This window comes from Sebastes umbrosus, chromosome 4 (genome assembly GCF_015220745.1).
Source record: "Sebastes umbrosus isolate fSebUmb1 chromosome 4, fSebUmb1.pri, whole genome shotgun sequence".
NCBI classification, from domain to species: Eukaryota; Metazoa; Chordata; class Actinopteri; order Perciformes; family Sebastidae; genus Sebastes; species Sebastes umbrosus.
This window is the reverse complement of record NC_051272.1, coordinates 1775820-1793534: the sequence shown is the minus strand read 5'-3', so window position 1 is coordinate 1793534 and position 17715 is coordinate 1775820. Positions and strand designations below refer to the sequence as shown.

Genomic DNA, 17715 nt, shown 5'->3' with positions numbered 1-17715 from the left:
ATTTACGGAAGAAAAGATGTTGTCTGTGATTGGTTGTTCCTCGTCACATGACATGCGGTGTGCGCTGCATCGTTCCAAAAGTTGAACTGTGTTCATCTCGGGGCGACCTGAAAAATAGGCCTTTGGGAAAGCGTGCACGCTGGGACACCAATTTTATCATAAATTTTGCATTTCCGGTACAGATGGGAAAACCCTCGACGTCCCACGTTACTGCGTTCACGCTGCAGTAAACAACAGAGTTCAAAACGTCTCACTCTTTCTTCAGTTGCCAGAAGATGCAAAGCAAAGTCTAGCAACTATTTTTTTTTTATAGTGGTGCATTACAACACAGGCTCTGCTTATATTAATTAAAAATTATAAAACTATAAAACGCAGCCATTGCAGCCTGAATAATAGGTGCTTTGGAACGCTTGCGCGCTGGGACGGCGTCGCTCCTGCATTTGGGTGCTGCACGTCTACATTGACAAAAATGGATTTGAGCGTGCAAAAGACGCTGCATGTGTACGGCCCCTAAATCATGTATCTTTGATCGCTACATCTTAACCTTTCATACTCGAGGTTGTGCATAAAAAAATACAGGTTATGAACTTCTTTTCACAAAAATGATCGCATCGGTATCGGCCATGAGGAGCTGGTGAATATCGGTTATTGGTATCGGCTGAAAGCAATCCATATCGTGCATCCCTCATTTTTTTGTTTGGATGTACTTGCACATATTTAAAAGCAATGTATAGAGATTACATTTTCAAATCAGTGTGGTATACAATGTGAAAATACATTTTCAAAACATGTATATTGTGAAGTTAATTGAGATGCATATTTTGGCAGTGTGATACAACCTGAAGTCCCACTATAAACCATCGTTAAAGTTGCTTTCTAAATGTAGCACCACTCTCGGTTTGGTCTTATCAGCAGTCGGTAATATGTTGATTGAAAGCTGAATATTTGTATTTGATGAGCATTTAGATGTTTTACACGGCAGTCGAGTAAACAAAGCGAATCAGCCTGTATGCCAGCGTTATTATTCACAGTCCATCAACGATCCGAACACTGCGTCTGGAACTGAGGATCGAAAAACTGATGAGACACTATCTGCAGTTAGCATGCTAATGTTTTCCATTAGTTAGTGGTAGCTGAGCCGTTGGATGATCACAACGGCAATCTGAATCCACATAATGTGTTGATTGAACAGTTTGCACATTAAAGTCGGTCCTGAGAAGAGAGAGCTCGCAGGGATGTTAATGACTTTCCCCGCTGCTGATTAGCTTTCCCAGCCATTCATATGCAACAAAGCAGCACTGCATGGTTTCATTCGGAAACATGGCGAGGACTAATTCAGAGTCAGACGTGTTTATGGAGCCGGGGGTGAACGTGCATGCGTGGCTGGGGGAGAGTAAATCTATTAGATTTTGTTTGCAGATAAATCAGTTCCATTGCTGCACTTGCATGAGTGTCTATTTTTCTTTTGAATAATGTTTCCAGCAAATGAGTTTAAATAAGTCGGTGTTTAAAGGCCGAGGTGATGAACGTGTATCGGCAGCTCTTTCCATTAGTGTCACTATGCCGGTTGAATCTCAGCGGTGTGGAGGAGGAGATCCTGCTAGAATACTAATAAACCAATGTAAAGAGTTGAACCGCTACATTATTAGGCTATTGTTGTGTGTTGCTGACGTTGCACTTAACAGCCATATAGCACCATTATGCTCGACTAGTGATGTGATTAAACTCTAAATGCTGTTGGAGATGTGAGTGCACTGCTTGGAAATGAATGACGTGTATCTCTCAGCAGCTCTGTGCTGAGAGGAGTTCAGACACTCTCTGGTGATGCATGCAGGTTTTTGTGTGAACAGATTCAGTTCCAGTGATGAGACTTTAATGTAACAAGACACACTGTACAATGCAGGGATTGCAGATTCTCAGAGAAACTGGCTACTGGGTTACTTGAAGCAGCTTGTTGGCGCTTTGATTCTGCAGGTTCCTGGAGCTGGAGAGCAGCGGCCAGCGCAGCGAGGTGCGTCTTCACTACCGTACCAAAGGCCAGCAGCCCCACACCGAGGTGTTCCCGTACAGCCTGGCCGACGACCAGTGGCACAAGGTCTCTGTGGCCGTCAGCGCCTCTCACGTTATACTACACGTCGACTGCAACAGGTAAGACACTGGGGCTAAGCGGTCCGGCTATCGGCCACAACGTGATCGATCAACATTTAATTGTTTTTCAATATCATTATAAATTTCATTGAGCTGCGATATCTCCTCTTATGTTACCTTACATAGAAGGTCTCACAGTGAGCAGTGAGTTATACAGATTTTAGGTTTGGGTATCGGATCGGTGCTCGTTGTCAGCAGATAATCTGGAATTGTTATCAGGAGAGAAAAGTTGCATCGGTGCATTCCTACTTTAGATGATCGTCTGTAGCTGGCACATAACATCTATTTTTTTTGTTCTAAGTTAAAATATTTCATTTCAGATCAAAAGTGTCTTTGATCAAACATATCTACATAGTGGTAGATGGAAACACAATACTGCTGACTTTAATGCAACTCTCCTGTTTTCTCCTTGTTGTGGAACAAACTGTCTGTAGAGGTTACATTTAGTTGCTCAAAATGTTTTGGACCAGTGAGTACACACAAAAAAGGCAAATTCATTCTTGCAAAAGTACTTACTTTCAATTTGAAACCCACCATTAAAGGAGCGATATGTAATACTGAGAGCTGGCGGATTCACTTCACCGTCTGAAATACTCGCTGCCTTGATAACCAGCTGCACGCGGACCACAGAGAGATGAGCCGAGGCTCTTTAGGTCAGGTAGAATCTAATGTTAACGTTATCTCTGTTGATCCAGTTGGCTGCAGAAGGCTGTTTAGTGTTTGCATGACAATTTGTTCCATACGTGCCAACGGGGTGTCGAAATAGGGCCGTGGACGAGATCACACCGATCCAAAACAAAAACAAGACGTTCCGGACCGGAATGGAAATTTGAAAGGAGAACATACTGAAGCCAGTGTTTCAACTTACCATGTTTCCTTAATCTCTGATGACATATGATGGTCATTTGATTATTTATTACAGTAAATATGTTACATATTGGACCTTTAAGTGTAACAATGGGGACTGGGTTGGCCAGGTGCATCACAGGGATCACATCCTCGTATGATATTGAAGTTTAAACATCAACCATCAACCAACGTTACCCAACTCCCTGAAAGGAGAGAGAGAGAAAAGAAGAGAAGAGTGTGTACATGAAACATACATGAAACTGATGCTTATCTGTTGATTATTCAGTGTAATTAAGTGTAATTCTGCGGTTTAGCAGCAGCATCACAGACTGGAGGCTCTGCTGACAGTAACCTCCTTCAGCTGTCTCATATGAACGGGTTCAACGCAGGTCGAGCTGACCTGCATCATACGTACATCTGCTGTATGAAACGGGTGTTACTGTTTGTGTGAAGATCCTCTCTGGCACACTAAAGAGGAGCAGACGGCAACACCGTGTGCATCGAGGGAAGCATGCAGCTATCTATACCCTCCTGAGGGAAGGAGTTAAAAGAAGGATTTAACAGGGCACGACCTGCAGTGCGAGAGGATATCGTTGCTCTGAATTGATGGAAATAGAAATGAAATCATTAACAGAACGTATTCTGTGTTTGTTTTGCAGGATCTATGAGCGGGTCGTGGAGGCCCCCTACATGGACATACCTGAGGACGCTTCCTTCTGGCTCGGACAGAGAAACGCCGCTCACGGCTTCTTCAAGGTTAGCGCTGTCTGGCGTACAAACTTCCCTCTCGGAGTATAGATGCTGATGTCCGTCCTAGGGATGTTAATAATTAACCGTTTAACCGTTAACCGACGTTAAGCATTTTAACCGATTAACGCTATCGGTTAAAACGGTTGAAAGAAATGTTAATAATTAATTCAAAAGCTGAGAAAAAATCGTCACTTGAAGGAGAAAAGTGAGGCGGAGAGGCTGAGGCGGAGTTACAGATACAGGAAGTTGGCTCCCATCTAAAGCTCGCTGGAGCGGAGGAGTTGTAGCCTCGTAGCATTTATTCACCGACAGATAAAGTGTACACACACTGTCTGCTACACCTACGTTCACAGATAGAACGCCACCGACAACACGGTTGTCCTCATACACTGCAGCTGGTAAACCGCTGCATCCGAGGCACAAATCTTGTCGGTTAACAGTTAGTAATCGGTTAACGAGGGTCGGTTATCGGTCATGACATTTTTTCAAAATCAGCATCCCTAGCCCGTCCTGATCTGTGATAAATGATACAGAACGACGAGTAATGCGTCTCCCTTCCCCCCCATGCACACACACTCAAACTTCACTGTATCTTCTCCCTCTTTGTTTGTCTTGTTTGGTTTTATTTATTGTAGCTGTTGGATTTAATTGCGTGCATTTCTCTAGGCTTACCATTTTAATTTGAGGGTTGCTCTGCCTACCCTAGGAATTGACATTATTTTTTTTGTTTGTCATTGTTTCTTCCTTTCCCTTAGTCTGCAGCTAAGCCCGGTGCAATTATCTCAGCAAACCCCCACAACGCTGATTTGGGTGAAATCATTAAATAGCCTCTGGACTATGCTCATTAAGCTTAGTCTATATAGTATTGTTTATCAGGCGGGGAGACGGATATCGCCGCTCCCAGACTGGACTGCACTCTGAAAAACGTCCCACCTGGGGGAGACATGCTTGGGGGCAAAATGTCAGCTTACCAGCGACTATAACTATTTTAATCCGTCTGCTGACTGTGTGTTTGATGGTGTGATGTTTGTATATACCTGTGTGTGTGTGTGTGTGTGTGTGTGTGTTAAGGCTTCACGCATTGTGTCCTGCCTGTTGAGTTTCCGCTGTGTTAATTGGTAGATGAAAGAAGCCGTGGAGGTCACTCACTAATCTTGTCACGTAGCAGAATCTCTCCTCCTCGCCACTCCGAAGCCTTGATTAGTTGCGAGGAAAGAACGTCTCCTTTTTAAAACACACTGCTTCATTAGTGCACATGCGCCGCTCACACACACACACACAAACAAAGTCAATGTCTGTATGTGGGTGTCAGCCGGAGACGAGAAAACCACCACGTCTCTAACAGTAATAGTAAAGACTTCAATCAGAACGAGCGCGTACTGTACGTGCACCTCAGCTTCACAGCTCATCTTCTCTACAGTCCACACACAGCGTCAGAGAGCTGAATCTATTTTATCTCACTCAGTAAATTTAGGGAAGAATTCTGGCATCATATGAAACTAGAAAACCTAAGGAATCCATTTCTATTGCCCACTCCCATGTTGATAAGAGTATTAAATATTTGATAAATCTCCCTTTAAAGGTCCCATATTGTAAAAAGTGAGATTTTCATGTCTTTTATGTAATAAAGCAGGTTTAAGTGCTTTATAAATACTATTAAACTATCAAAACGCTCAATCCATGGAGAAATACACACAGTCCATATTCAGAAATTGTGAGTTTAAAACAAGCCGTTAGGATTTCTGTCCATTTGTGATGTCACCAATATACAATATATAGATCATTACATGATTTTAAACATAAACATTCTAAATGTGTCCCAGTTTATTTCCTGTTGCAGTGTATGTAAATAACATCAGCTGACAGGAAGTAAACATGGACCCGGACCCAAGCTGTTGCCTAGCAATGCAATTCCGCTGCAATTCCGTTGAAATGCACTAAAACGGAGTGTTTCAGACAGAGGGTGAATACAGGTATGTTCAGGCAGACAGTATGAGGAAAATAAAGGTTTTTATTGAACATTACAGCATGTAAACATGTTCTAGTAGAAACACAAAATAAAAGTATGAACCTGAAAATTAGCTGATATGGGACCTTTAAGTTACATTTTGAAAAGAAAAAAAAAATTGCGATTACTCATGATTAAATATTTAAGTTGATTGACAGCCCTAAAAAAACGCAACAGAGATCTAATTTATTAATTAGATAACTGAAAACTCCCCTTCTCTGTTCAGCTTCGTATCACGCCCCCTTTTAAGTGAATCCAAAGGATTTTATTTAAATCCTTCTTGTCACATTACTGAAGATAAAGACGCTCTAACCGCCGTCTCACTGCGATTTAAAACTGCATAATTTCCATAAAGCACATAGGTAGGTAGTAATAGCGCGGCATACTGTAGTCTTACGGTTTTTATTACCAGTTTGACAGACACAACAACTCCAATCTGCTCCCGTTTCAGTGCGTCACCGTGAAAAATCAGCAAATCATTTCCGCAGGATTTTAAATTTATGGCCGGTAAATTGAAGTGGCAAGACAATTTAAAAAACAATTTCTCCTAAGTTGCACCGCTCCACTTCTGTAAGGGAAATAAATGCACTCAAGGAATGAAATGGCCCAGGTTACCATGGCGACAGAGTATCCGTGTGCTTATGTGTATATATGTGTGTGTGTGTTTCGGCCACAGGACGAAAGGCTATCAGTTGGGTGTTATGAATCAAATTGAATCTGTATCTCCTGTTTATGCTTATCAGAGGAGATTGGAGGGAAAAAAAAAATAAAAATTGCATCTCCCTGCTGAAACTCCCACATCATTGGGTCACTTAACCTCCTGTTGGTGTCCGGTTATGAGATGATTCATCCGAGCGACAACCTAGGAGAGACATATTATCTCGCAACTAACTTCTCCGTCTCTCACTCCCCAGATTGAAAAATAAATGTGCGCTCCCTCTCAGATTTAATGCTGTTTTTTCTGTGTTATGATTGCAGCAGCAGTTACCAAGACTCTCATAAACAGCGTTGTTGGTTTTGTGTTTGCATGTCCTTCGGTGCCATGTTATCTCATGTGGAAAATGTACCATAAACACATTCAGACTGCTGCCCCTCACGGTCCTTATCCACTTACTACACATTAACATGCTTCATCTCATTTTTATTGCCCGCCTGCCTTCTGTGAGGTGTTGTTCTCCCCTGATTGAAATGTTCAGCGCGTGTCTGTGTATTTCAGGGAGTGATGCAGGACGTGGAGATCCTGGTGATGCCGCAGGGTTACATCTCACAGTGTCCAGATCTGAACAGAAGTGAGTGCAACCTCTTAACTTACCCACATTATTAAGATTAAAGCATTTTTGTTGAGTGTTTAATTTAATTTGAATTACCTCTGGCACTTATTTTGCAAAGCACTTGATCGCACTGATTTGCTTTTTTATTTAAATTTGTGAAAGGCTATACTCACTGGAGAAAAAAACGCTTTAAAACAGCTTAGCAATTGAGATTTATTTCCCCTTGATAAAACTAAAATTATGAATAAAATGTTTTGCAAATAGTGAATCAATCAGTAAAAGGGAGAATTCCCACAGTCTCTCCCGAGGAAGGGTGAAATGTGTTTTTTGCAAAAGTTAGGAAACTGTTATGAATATTAACGCGTGTCCTGAAGATTGTCTGTAAGAGAGAACCCATCCAATCATTTTATAAATAACATAAAAAAATGCATTAATTAAAGTAACATTTCTGGGCATCTATTAGTAGAAATTAAATATAATATTCATAACTATGTTTTAATAGTGTATAATCACCTGAAACTAAGAATCGTTGTGTTTTCGTTAGCTTAGAATGAGCCGTTTATATCTACATAGGGAGCGGATCCTCTTCACGGAGTCCTTTCACGTTTTTACGTTACCTGAAGGCCACCGTAGTTCTCCGACACGCTTGTGAAACTGTGGTAACGTGAGCCACAGAGAACTAAACCGTGGTACCGCCAGCCGCCGTCTGACTTCAGCTGCTCCTAAAGTAGTGTTATTATAGTAAGGATGGCCTCTGAGAGAGGAGAACGGCTTTATCACGGTTTAGCACTTGACGGCTCACGCTACCGCAGTCTTTGAAAGGGAGGAGTGAGTGGAGGGGTTATTAGCTGGTTGCAATCTGCAACCACATCACTAGATGCCGCCAAATCCTACACACTGTAGGTCCAGCATGACTTTTAATATGTGGTAATCAGTGAGGTTAGAGATGACTTCCTTATGATGATACGTCTTTGCAGGTGGCACTATTTTCCTTGCCTGTCCCACCATGGTGGCTGTTGCAGCTCATGCTAACAATCCAGTTCTTCTCCTGCTAACAGGGAAGACACACAAACATCTCACGGTTTTAAAATGATTTTTCACACCGATTTTATGTCCCCCACGCATCCCAAAGTTGCCAGAGGACACTGCTCACTGCAGCTCACAGTAAATGAGGCCCTCTTGCAGAGTGGACACCTCCGAATATGTTTCCAATAATAGAAAGCGAAGGGAGAATTTGCAGTGAGTTGCTGCTGATGTCCCTTAAAGTAAGGTAGTAGGTAAATTAGTAAAAAAAATAAATGGTAAAGGGCACCCTGGTAGCTCTCCTGGTGGAGTGAGTCCTTACCGCAGCGGCTCGGGGTTTGAATCCAACCCGCGGCCCTTTGCTGCATGTCATCCCCTCTCTCTCTCTCTCTCCCCCTTTCATGACTATCATTTTCAAAATCAAAGCTTAAAAAGCCCAAAAAATTATCTTAAAAAAATAAATTACATAATGTTTGAGCAGTAAAATAGTTATGTGTACACTTTTTTTATCTGTAACTAAAGCTGCATTAATTTGCACTCAATCATAAATTCCCATAATTGCAGCTAATTGTATAACGTGTACTAAAATGACGCTGATGCTGTGTTGTCTCTTGTATCTCAGCATGCCCAACCTGCAATGATTTCCACGGACTTGTGCAGAAAATCATGGAACTGCAGGATATCCTCGCTAAAACATCCAGCAAGGTAATGTAATGTGATATATAATGTGCCGTAATTTGACATTTAGTCCGCGAATGTAGCATTATCTTAGAAAAAAGAACAGTAATTACCATTTTAAATGAAAATGTGCTACAGCATGACATAGCCACTTGTCAGTGTACCGCTGTCATTAACATTCATTGCAACAGGCGGTCAGTCAGTGACATCTTTAACGTTGGACGTCGTCTATTGTTGAAGTCTTTTCTGCGTGTGTAAACGGGGTTAATGGTGTCTAATGACTTACTTTTGTGATGCTATCGGTTTGCCTTTGAAGCTCTCGCTTTCTACATGTGAATATGGACCCACAGCGAGGCTGACTCTCATCTTCTCTCCTTCTTTTCCTTTTGTTTCTTTCGTTGGGGGGGGGGATGGCGTGAGCAGCTGTCCAGGGCGGAGGAGAAGATGAATGGGCTGGATGGCTGCTATTGTGAGAGAACCTGCAGCGTCAAGGGGGTCGTCTACAGGGAGGACGAGGGCTGGACAGATGGCTGCAGGAACTGCACATGCACGGTGGGGTTTCACTGTGTGTGTGTGTGTGTGTGTGTGTGTGTGTGTGTGTGTGTGTGTGTGTGTGTGTGTCTGTGTGTGTACATGGGTGTGTATATTAGAGTAATAAAGAGCAAGGGAGGGCATTCAATTTTAATTAAGTGTGTGTGTGTGTGTGTGTGTGTGTGTGTGTGTGTGTTTCGGTGTGTGTGGCTGTTGCATGCATACATACATGTTTACAGGCATGTGAGCGTGTCATAAAATAAATAGATCTGTGTGTGTGTGTGTGTGTGTGTGTGTGTGTGCCTGAGAGAGAGGGAAAACATGCATTTTTCATCATGTCTGCAACAGTGTGTTGTTTTGTGTGTTGTGTGTGTCTGTGTGTGTCTGTGTGTGTATGTGAGTATCCACATGTTCTTATTGTAGGTCTTGGCTTTTGTTTCGCTCCCCTGTTCATCAAGTGTGTGAAGGTGGGGGGGTTGTGTGTGTGTGTGGGTGTGTTTCGGTAGGGTGGAGGTGCAGAGTGCAGGCCCCCCCCCCCACCTCCATTGTCGACAGCTTGTATTCTCATTATCATCTTGCTTTAGAGGCGGGTTGCCCCAGTTACCCTGAGAAAAGATACTGTATTGAAAATCCAGAGTACTCCGGATTAGACACATCAACAACAACAGTGCTTAGCGATGCTCACGTCTCTCCAGGGTCTACTTACTTTGCGCTACATAAAGTGTGAATAATTGCCAAAAAGAGAATTAGCAGCGATTGGAGATCTGGGGGGGCTCGTACCACATCAGCAAACAGATTTCACCCCCCCCCTGTCAGTCGACTCCGCTTCGGAACATAAAACTCATTCGCTGCCACTGAACTCCTCCAACCAGCCAATGAGACGGCTTTGCGCACCGCTACCCAACATGCAAAAAAAAAAATAGGAAATCACATATCTCTCAGTGCACCGCACCTAATTGCTCTTGACAGATGATAATTATCATCGGGGATTTGTTCTGCCCACTCATCCAATGAAATCGCTTCATTCGCCAGGAACGTTCGCCAGCGTTGCCATTCCTGGGCTGCAATTAAGGAATTAGACGGGATATGTTCCTTACCTTATGTGTGGCAATTAGCTGTGACCTTTAAAATTCAAAAGGTCATGCATTAAGATGTTATCAATTATGTGGATCAGGTTTCAGCAATGTTGCTGTCACAGAGCTTTCATCCGTGGGAGCAATGTTAATTACAGGCACAGCCGGAGAAAGAAAGGAGATGGCGTTAAAATATATGAGATTTGCAGGTTGCCGGGGGAAAGCTGCTGTAGGTTTGACAACACAGGCTTCTACTGTTTCAAAGAGGAAAGCATACCTTTGATTTCCCTTCCAGCATATTTACAAAATGCACCAGAGTGTGTGTCGGGGGGGGGGGGGGGGGGGGGGGGGGGAGCCTGGTCACACCAGCTTTTATTCTACTGAAATTGAAATGCTGAAAAGAACAGAAATTGCAGTTTTGTTTGGCATTTTTGGTTGAAACGGCGTCTCCTTTCAGCCCTGTCTTCTCAAAATTACGTTCCCAAACAACGAAACTGCATTGTGAATAACGTATCGAGGGAAACATATTTTGTCACTGATTACGTTTGTTTTTGACGTATTACATTTCCCTATAGTCTGCAGGAGTCCGCGTAGGGAAGAGGTTGGGTGGTGGATGGGTGAAACAAACACTCAGGAGACGACTGTTTGTGTCCACTTATTTTAACTGTGATGTTTTTGTTTTTTACTAAACCTAACCAAGTAATGTTGTTGCATTTTTTGTTTTGTTTTGTCTTTAATTTACTTTAACCACGTGTTTAAAACAGTTTTAAAGTGTGACCGTCATCTGGGAGAAAATACGTTTCCATTGAAACGTAATTGAGAAGTTTAGTTTTATGGGAACGTCATTTTGTAGGAGCCAGAGTTGATCCTTTACACCGTGTGTCCTCTAGACGTTTATTTTTCAATTGTAAAATGTCTCGGTTAGTACTATGGACGGGACGATGTATGAGTTTATCACAGATGGCGATAAAAAAACACATTAAGTTGATCGTGGTGAATTTACATTATTGTGAATATTCTCACATGAATGAATAAAGCCTGATTTAAAAAGAAATACAGGAATTATCACGTAAGAAAGAACAGATTCACACAGTGTTGCTATTTATTTATTTATTTATTTATTTATTTATTTATTTATTTATTTATTTATTTATTTATTTATTTATTTATTTCTGCAGGGGGACATCAGGATTTAGGATTGTTTTTCACAAAAAAAAAGATGTGCATCCTATTTTTGATGCAATACAAATATTTGTTTCTTAATAAATATGGTAAAGGGATTCTGGTATGTTTTAGTTCCACTTCAAGCATGTTTTAGGGCTGCTACGATTATTTTCATTGTCGATCATGTTCTCGATTTACCGATTAGTTGTTCGGTGAAAAAATGTCGATCAGTGTTTCCCAAAGGTCAAGATGACATCCTCAACGGTCTTGTTTTGTCCACAACTCAAAGATATTCAGTTTACTGTCATAGAGGAGGAAAGAAACCAGATAATATTCACATTTAAGAAGCTGGAATGGATTTATTTTTCTTAAAGAATTACTCAAACTGATTTGCGATGGTGATTTTGACAACTATCAATTAATCGTTGCAGCTCTAATTATCGAGATATAATCATGAATTGCAATTATTCTAGCTGGAATAATCATGACATCCACTGATCACATTCTGTAATTACCAATTTTTAAGTGATCCTAAATATTAATGTCTGTGAAAGAGAGAATATCTGCAGAAGTCATCACCAGATTTCTTTCCTTGATATTGACGTAACATCCATCAATGTCAGCCTGAACACTCCGGTATCCGCTGGCCTTTAGCAGTCACCCTTCTAACAACGTGTTGTGTTTCTGTCTTTTCACCAGAACGGCACGGTGCAGTGTGAGGCCGTCTCCTGCCCTCCCCCTCAGTGCCCGCCGGGCACAGCGCCTGCCTACGTAAAGGGTGCCTGCTGCAAGGAGTGCCAACGTGAGTGGAGTACCCTTAACCCCGTCACCCTCCTACACTCATACAATCATGGACACAATTGCGCACACACACGCACACACACACACACACACACACACACACACTCAACAGCAAAAAACAAGCAGCACCAGCAGATTTAGAGCACACATCACGCCTCCACAAGGGCTGCCTGACAATTGACCAGGGCTCTGCTGTGTTGCTAAGCTACCTCCTAACATGGCTCTTGAGATGAGTCCATCCTTTTTGCATATACATGGACCCAATCAATTATTCACTAGCTGGCTTCAAAACACAGATGGCCACCAGTCACACAGACACGAGCCAGTAAATCTGGCATCGCTGCATGTGATGTAAAGTAGTTCCTATTTATGGCGCACACGTCGAGGCTGCGAGGGGAAGTGGTGACGACGACAGAAAATGTTAAATGCCTGAATGAGGGAGCGCTCTAAGTGGCGATAGCGTCTTCTTAAATGTCCATTTTTTTAAACTTTGGAGCGCTGATAATATGTTCTTGCTGGATAAATAATTCTGTTTCATCACACATCTACATGGAGGGTCTGTTTTTTTTTTTTTTCCCTCCACAAGATTCAGCAATGAACTCTTATTAGCCTCCTCACCGCAGCACTCTGCATCTCATATTCTCTCAATTCCCCTCTCAATAAAAATGGATTTCAGAGGATATTAGCTTTTCTCACCCCATCATTCTTCAGGTATTAACCCAAATGAAACTTAAATAAATGTGATGTGTTTGCTTTTGAGAGGCGGAAGGAGCCGCCTGTCAACGTATAGAACAAAAGAATGAATTAGCTATATTCAGTATTAATAAGAGTGTTCTCCCATGTGGCTTATGTAAGGGATAATTCACAGAGCTGCTGCGGTTTATTTCACAACAATGATACACTAGCTGTACATTATACAGCTTATTACACGGCTACTTACTTCCAGCCAGCTTTACTTGCTGTTTTTTGGTCAACGTTCTTTCTTGAACAGCGAATGGGGGTGTGGTTAATAGGCAGACGTAATTCGTAAACCAGATTGCATCTTTTTTTTAAACCCAGTTTAGATTAATTTACTGTTTATCAGACCACAAATGAGACAAGAATTAGCGCAACACTCCGACTTTCTCTCACTCGCTCTCTTCTTTACCGTCTCCTCCTGGGAGGAACCACACCGCGACATTCGATTCATTCTCTAACGGGACTTTTTCTTTTGTTTTCTTTTGGGCTGAACGTTGATGCGCTCCCCGACGTCCGGACCTGTTAGAGGCCCGCAAACCTCCAAAACGGCATCGGCTGCTTTCCGTTACTTTATCTCCAGCAGGAGGAGACGGTAAAGAAGAGAGCGAGTGAGAGAGACAGTGTAATCCACTGCGTTGATTTCACCCGTTCTCAGCACACACAAATGTCGTTGTGAAAATAAACACATTAAACTAAGGTGAAGGAAACAAATAAAATGAAAACCCCTCAGTTCGCTGATGCAACAAGTTGGGCTGGCTAACTACATCTAACTAGCTAACTAACTAGAGAGACAAACTGACAGAGATAAACAAATTTATCGGTTTGCTGCTCAGACTTAAACAAGCATGAGTGCAGGAGGAGGATGACGTATGACCTGCAGCTTCTACTATAGTCAGACGTCATATTCCAATTTTAACAACCGTCTTTTTTTTCTCACTTTGAGCACAAAATTAATTTATTTGTCAAAAGAATATTTGGCAAACAGTGTGGCTAATCAACTTAGTCAGGAAATGACTCAAAGAAATATGAAATATCAAAGAAAAACAGTCAACCAGAGTCCGACATCAGAGCTGCGTCCATAGCAACGGTCTGCTATACATAGCAACGGTCTGTTATACGTAGCAACGGTCTGCCATACGTAGCAACGGTCTGTTATACGTAGCAACGGTCTGCCATACGTAGCAACAGTATGCCATACATAGCAACGGTCTGCTATACAGAAATAACAGACGGTAGAACGCCGTGATTGACCAATCAGAATCGAGTATTCAACAAAGCTGTGTAATAAAGAAGGTTTACCATGTGAATGATGCTTTACGTATGTATATTAATATTTCTTTGTAGATCTCCCTCCACATCTTGTGTAAGCTGACTTCACTCAAGAACTTTCTCACCACACACTCCCACACACTGCTGCTCTCCTGCCTCCCTTTGCAAACAAACAAATAGACAAGATTCAAGTCTTTATCAGCAACAAACCATTAGTGTTGGATTGTAATCAGCGTGCGTCGGCATCGTTTCCACTGACCCGTGGGGTCGCGGCTGCAACACGGGGGTTTTAAAGTATGACTCCGATTCAGCTGCCTGCGTTACACAAATATAAACACGTAGCTGGTAATCCCCTTAAACTCAACACCCCTGTGCTCACTTATCTCAACAAGGTAGACAAACACACAGCTAATTACGCATGCTCCGGCTTTGGAGGGAAGAGCGCCGCAAGTTTCCCCACTACAAAGACACGATTCGCTCTCCAAATTAAAGCCTTATCTGGCAGCACAAGGCCTCGCAGGGAGGAGTTCTGAGTCGTTTTCTTTTTTGATGGTCTGTCAAGTAGAGCGTCAAATGGCTGTTTCAGAAGTCCTTCGCTTTCATGATACACCGCTTTGTGATGGGGCCTGACCCGCGGTGTCAATCATTTCCCTTCCTCGTATCAGTCTGAATCTGTCTGACCCCGACTGCTCATCAAACACAGACTTTCTGCCCATGTGATTATTCCCCCCCCGCTCCAGAATCATATGAAACGGATTCTCCTCGGCGTCGCAGAGAGGAGCTCTCTCTCTCTCTCTCTCTCTCTTTACATATTAATTATTTCATCACTTCCTGAGTTGCTTAATTGGGTTTGATATGCTTGATTTGGTTTGACTTAATTCACCTAAGGACTTAAAAAAAAAAAGAAAAGCTGTAAATAACAAGGACAGATTGTATCATACATGTAGAACAGAGCTGTTAGATAAGACTCCTGGTGTTCCGCCAGTGATCGTGTCCACAGCCGAGTGTAGGAGTGTAGGTTTGGGTAAATATGAATATATTTGAGGACCGGTGGGATAAAAGTGTGTGTAATTATTGAAAATAATAAATGAGAATGGATTATGAGTAGATTAATTAGGTAATAAATAAAGTAATTTGCTGTTTTGTTTTTTATTTGTTTTGAAAATTAATACATGAACAAACACCTAATTTTCTGAGTCTAGAAACAAAATGTATTTATAGTCATCATTTTTGACATTTTATAGACAAAAGGGATTCATCTTTCCAACCCTGCACTTAGTATTACTAAAGTAATCAAACAATTTGTAATGTTTTGAATGAAAAGCATTAAATCACAGTAAATTAAACTGACTTTTCTTCAACAACAGATTCAACTCACATCATTTATAAAAATAAGGGCTGTCATTCATTTTAATGCCACTAATTTCCTTAACAAATTAACGCAACTTTCACTTCGTAGCAGGCTCAGTTTTAAAGCTAGCCATGCAAAGCCATGTCATACTATCTGGTCATGAAGGAGGTTAAATAACGCTCCAAAGCTACGCTAAATTTTGGCGAGGAAAAACTAGCACGGTCATTTCCAAAGGGGTCCCTTGACCTCTGACCTCCAGATGTGTGAATGTAAATGGGTTCTATGGGTACCCACGAGTCTCCCCTTTACAGACATGCCCACTTTATGATAATCACATGCAGTTTGGGGCAAGTCATAGTCAAGTCAGCACACTGACACACTGACAGCTGTTGTTGCCTGTTGGGCTGCAGTTTGCCATGTTATGATTGGAGCATATTGTTTTAATGCTAAATGCAGTACCTGTGAGGGTTTCTGGATCAATATCTGTCATTGTTTTGTGTTGTTAATTGATTTCCAATAATAACTATATACATATATTTGCATAAAGCAAGTATATTTGTCCACTCCCATGTTGATAAGAGGATTAAATACTTGACAAATCTCCCTTTAAGGTTCATTTTGAACAAATAAAAAAAATGTGTGAGTACATGCATTGGTCAATTTTTAGATTTTGGTTGCTTCCATAACATGTCTTCTTTCAGAGTAGTGGATAGAAAACATCCAAGGATGTCACATGACACATTTATATGTGTTTATTTTTACTACACTTCGTCTATATTGTGTATGTAGATTTGTCCTAAATTCACCGTAAGTTAGCATTAGATAATGCCCCATTTGCATATTTAAATATACAATTTCAAAAAACTTGTCTTATTTTTTTTCATACTTTATTTTTTCCCTTTTTTCAAGGTTGTTTTCATATATGCAATTTACAGTAGTTACAATAGTTTATAAACCAATTTTTTAAGTAGTTGAGCTTACAGATGAACACAATAAGTACACTAGAGAAAACAACTTCAGGATTCAAAATTGAAATAAAATTAAGAAAAGAAAAAAAAATAATAATAAAAAGAAAGAATATAATAATAAAAAAAATTAATATAATGAAAAAAAAGTAATAATAATAAATTAAATAAACAAATAAGTTAATAAAAGCTTGAAAACTTGTCTTAATGTAAATAATCATCATGTTGATATCTATTGGTTCATTTTTTTACCCTATTCACCTCTAGTGTCCCCCCTTAAATGCTTTAAAACAAAAGTACAACTCATTATGTTGAATCTGATATTAATGAAATGTGTTTTTTCAGGGGATGATGTGTTTTCATGTGTATGTTTATTTATTTGACGTGTTTGTGTGTTTATTTGTGTGTATGTATGCTGACGATGTTTCTGTGTCTGCTACCAGCTGTCTGCTTGTTTGGTGGAAGAGAGATGGTGGAGGGGGATCAGAAGGCGGTGCGCGACTCCTCTGGCAGGTGCCTGCTGTTTGAATGCAAGGTAAGTCATGTCAACACACACACACACACACACACACACACACTGACACCTCAAGAGAGAAAACACACACTTTTACATACTTATTCAAGATGATTTTATCAATCCTCTGCAGGATGAGACACCATAATAACTCATGTATCCAAGCACTTCAACTCTAATAATTTCCACGTAGCGGTGCATGACAGCTCACTAAACACTCGTTGGCCCGACCTGAGAGGATAAATCAAACGTCAATGAGCCAGCATGCAAGATTGTCTACTTGATTTCATTGATCCGGCTTGTCAGCGTTTTCTTTGTGATGTAAAGAAAATTGTCCAAATCCTTCTAATTAAGTTTACATTAGCAGGCCAGAGCAGCGCACCTGTCAATCACAGGATGCTACAGCCATTCTTCAGCACCAATCATCAGATACCACAGAGGTCCCAAACCATATTCATTCCCCATTATTCCCAGTTATTTGCTTTTGTCTGCCCTGACGCACCAGATGGGTGGGTCGCTCACTTTTGGGAGTAATTCACTTGATGACATTATGCCAGGCAGGCCCAATCAATCACAGAGAAG

At 41.3% G+C, this 17715-nt stretch overlaps 1 protein-coding gene across 1 annotated transcript in view; it reads left to right on the top strand.

Annotated features, from left to right (window-relative positions):
- nell2a (neural EGFL like 2a) overlaps window positions 1–17715 on the top strand; it is a 98197-nt gene that overhangs the window by 10080 nt on the left and 70402 nt on the right. The window contains exons 4-10 of the mRNA XM_037767356.1: window positions 1975–2148; window positions 3657–3753; window positions 6972–7044; window positions 8672–8754; window positions 9151–9279; window positions 12195–12297; window positions 17063–17154. Of these exons, the coding sequence (XP_037623284.1) occupies window positions 1975–2148; window positions 3657–3753; window positions 6972–7044; window positions 8672–8754; window positions 9151–9279; window positions 12195–12297; window positions 17063–17154 (751 nt within the window). The remainder of the gene's footprint in view (window positions 1–1974; window positions 2149–3656; window positions 3754–6971; window positions 7045–8671; window positions 8755–9150; window positions 9280–12194; window positions 12298–17062; window positions 17155–17715) is intronic.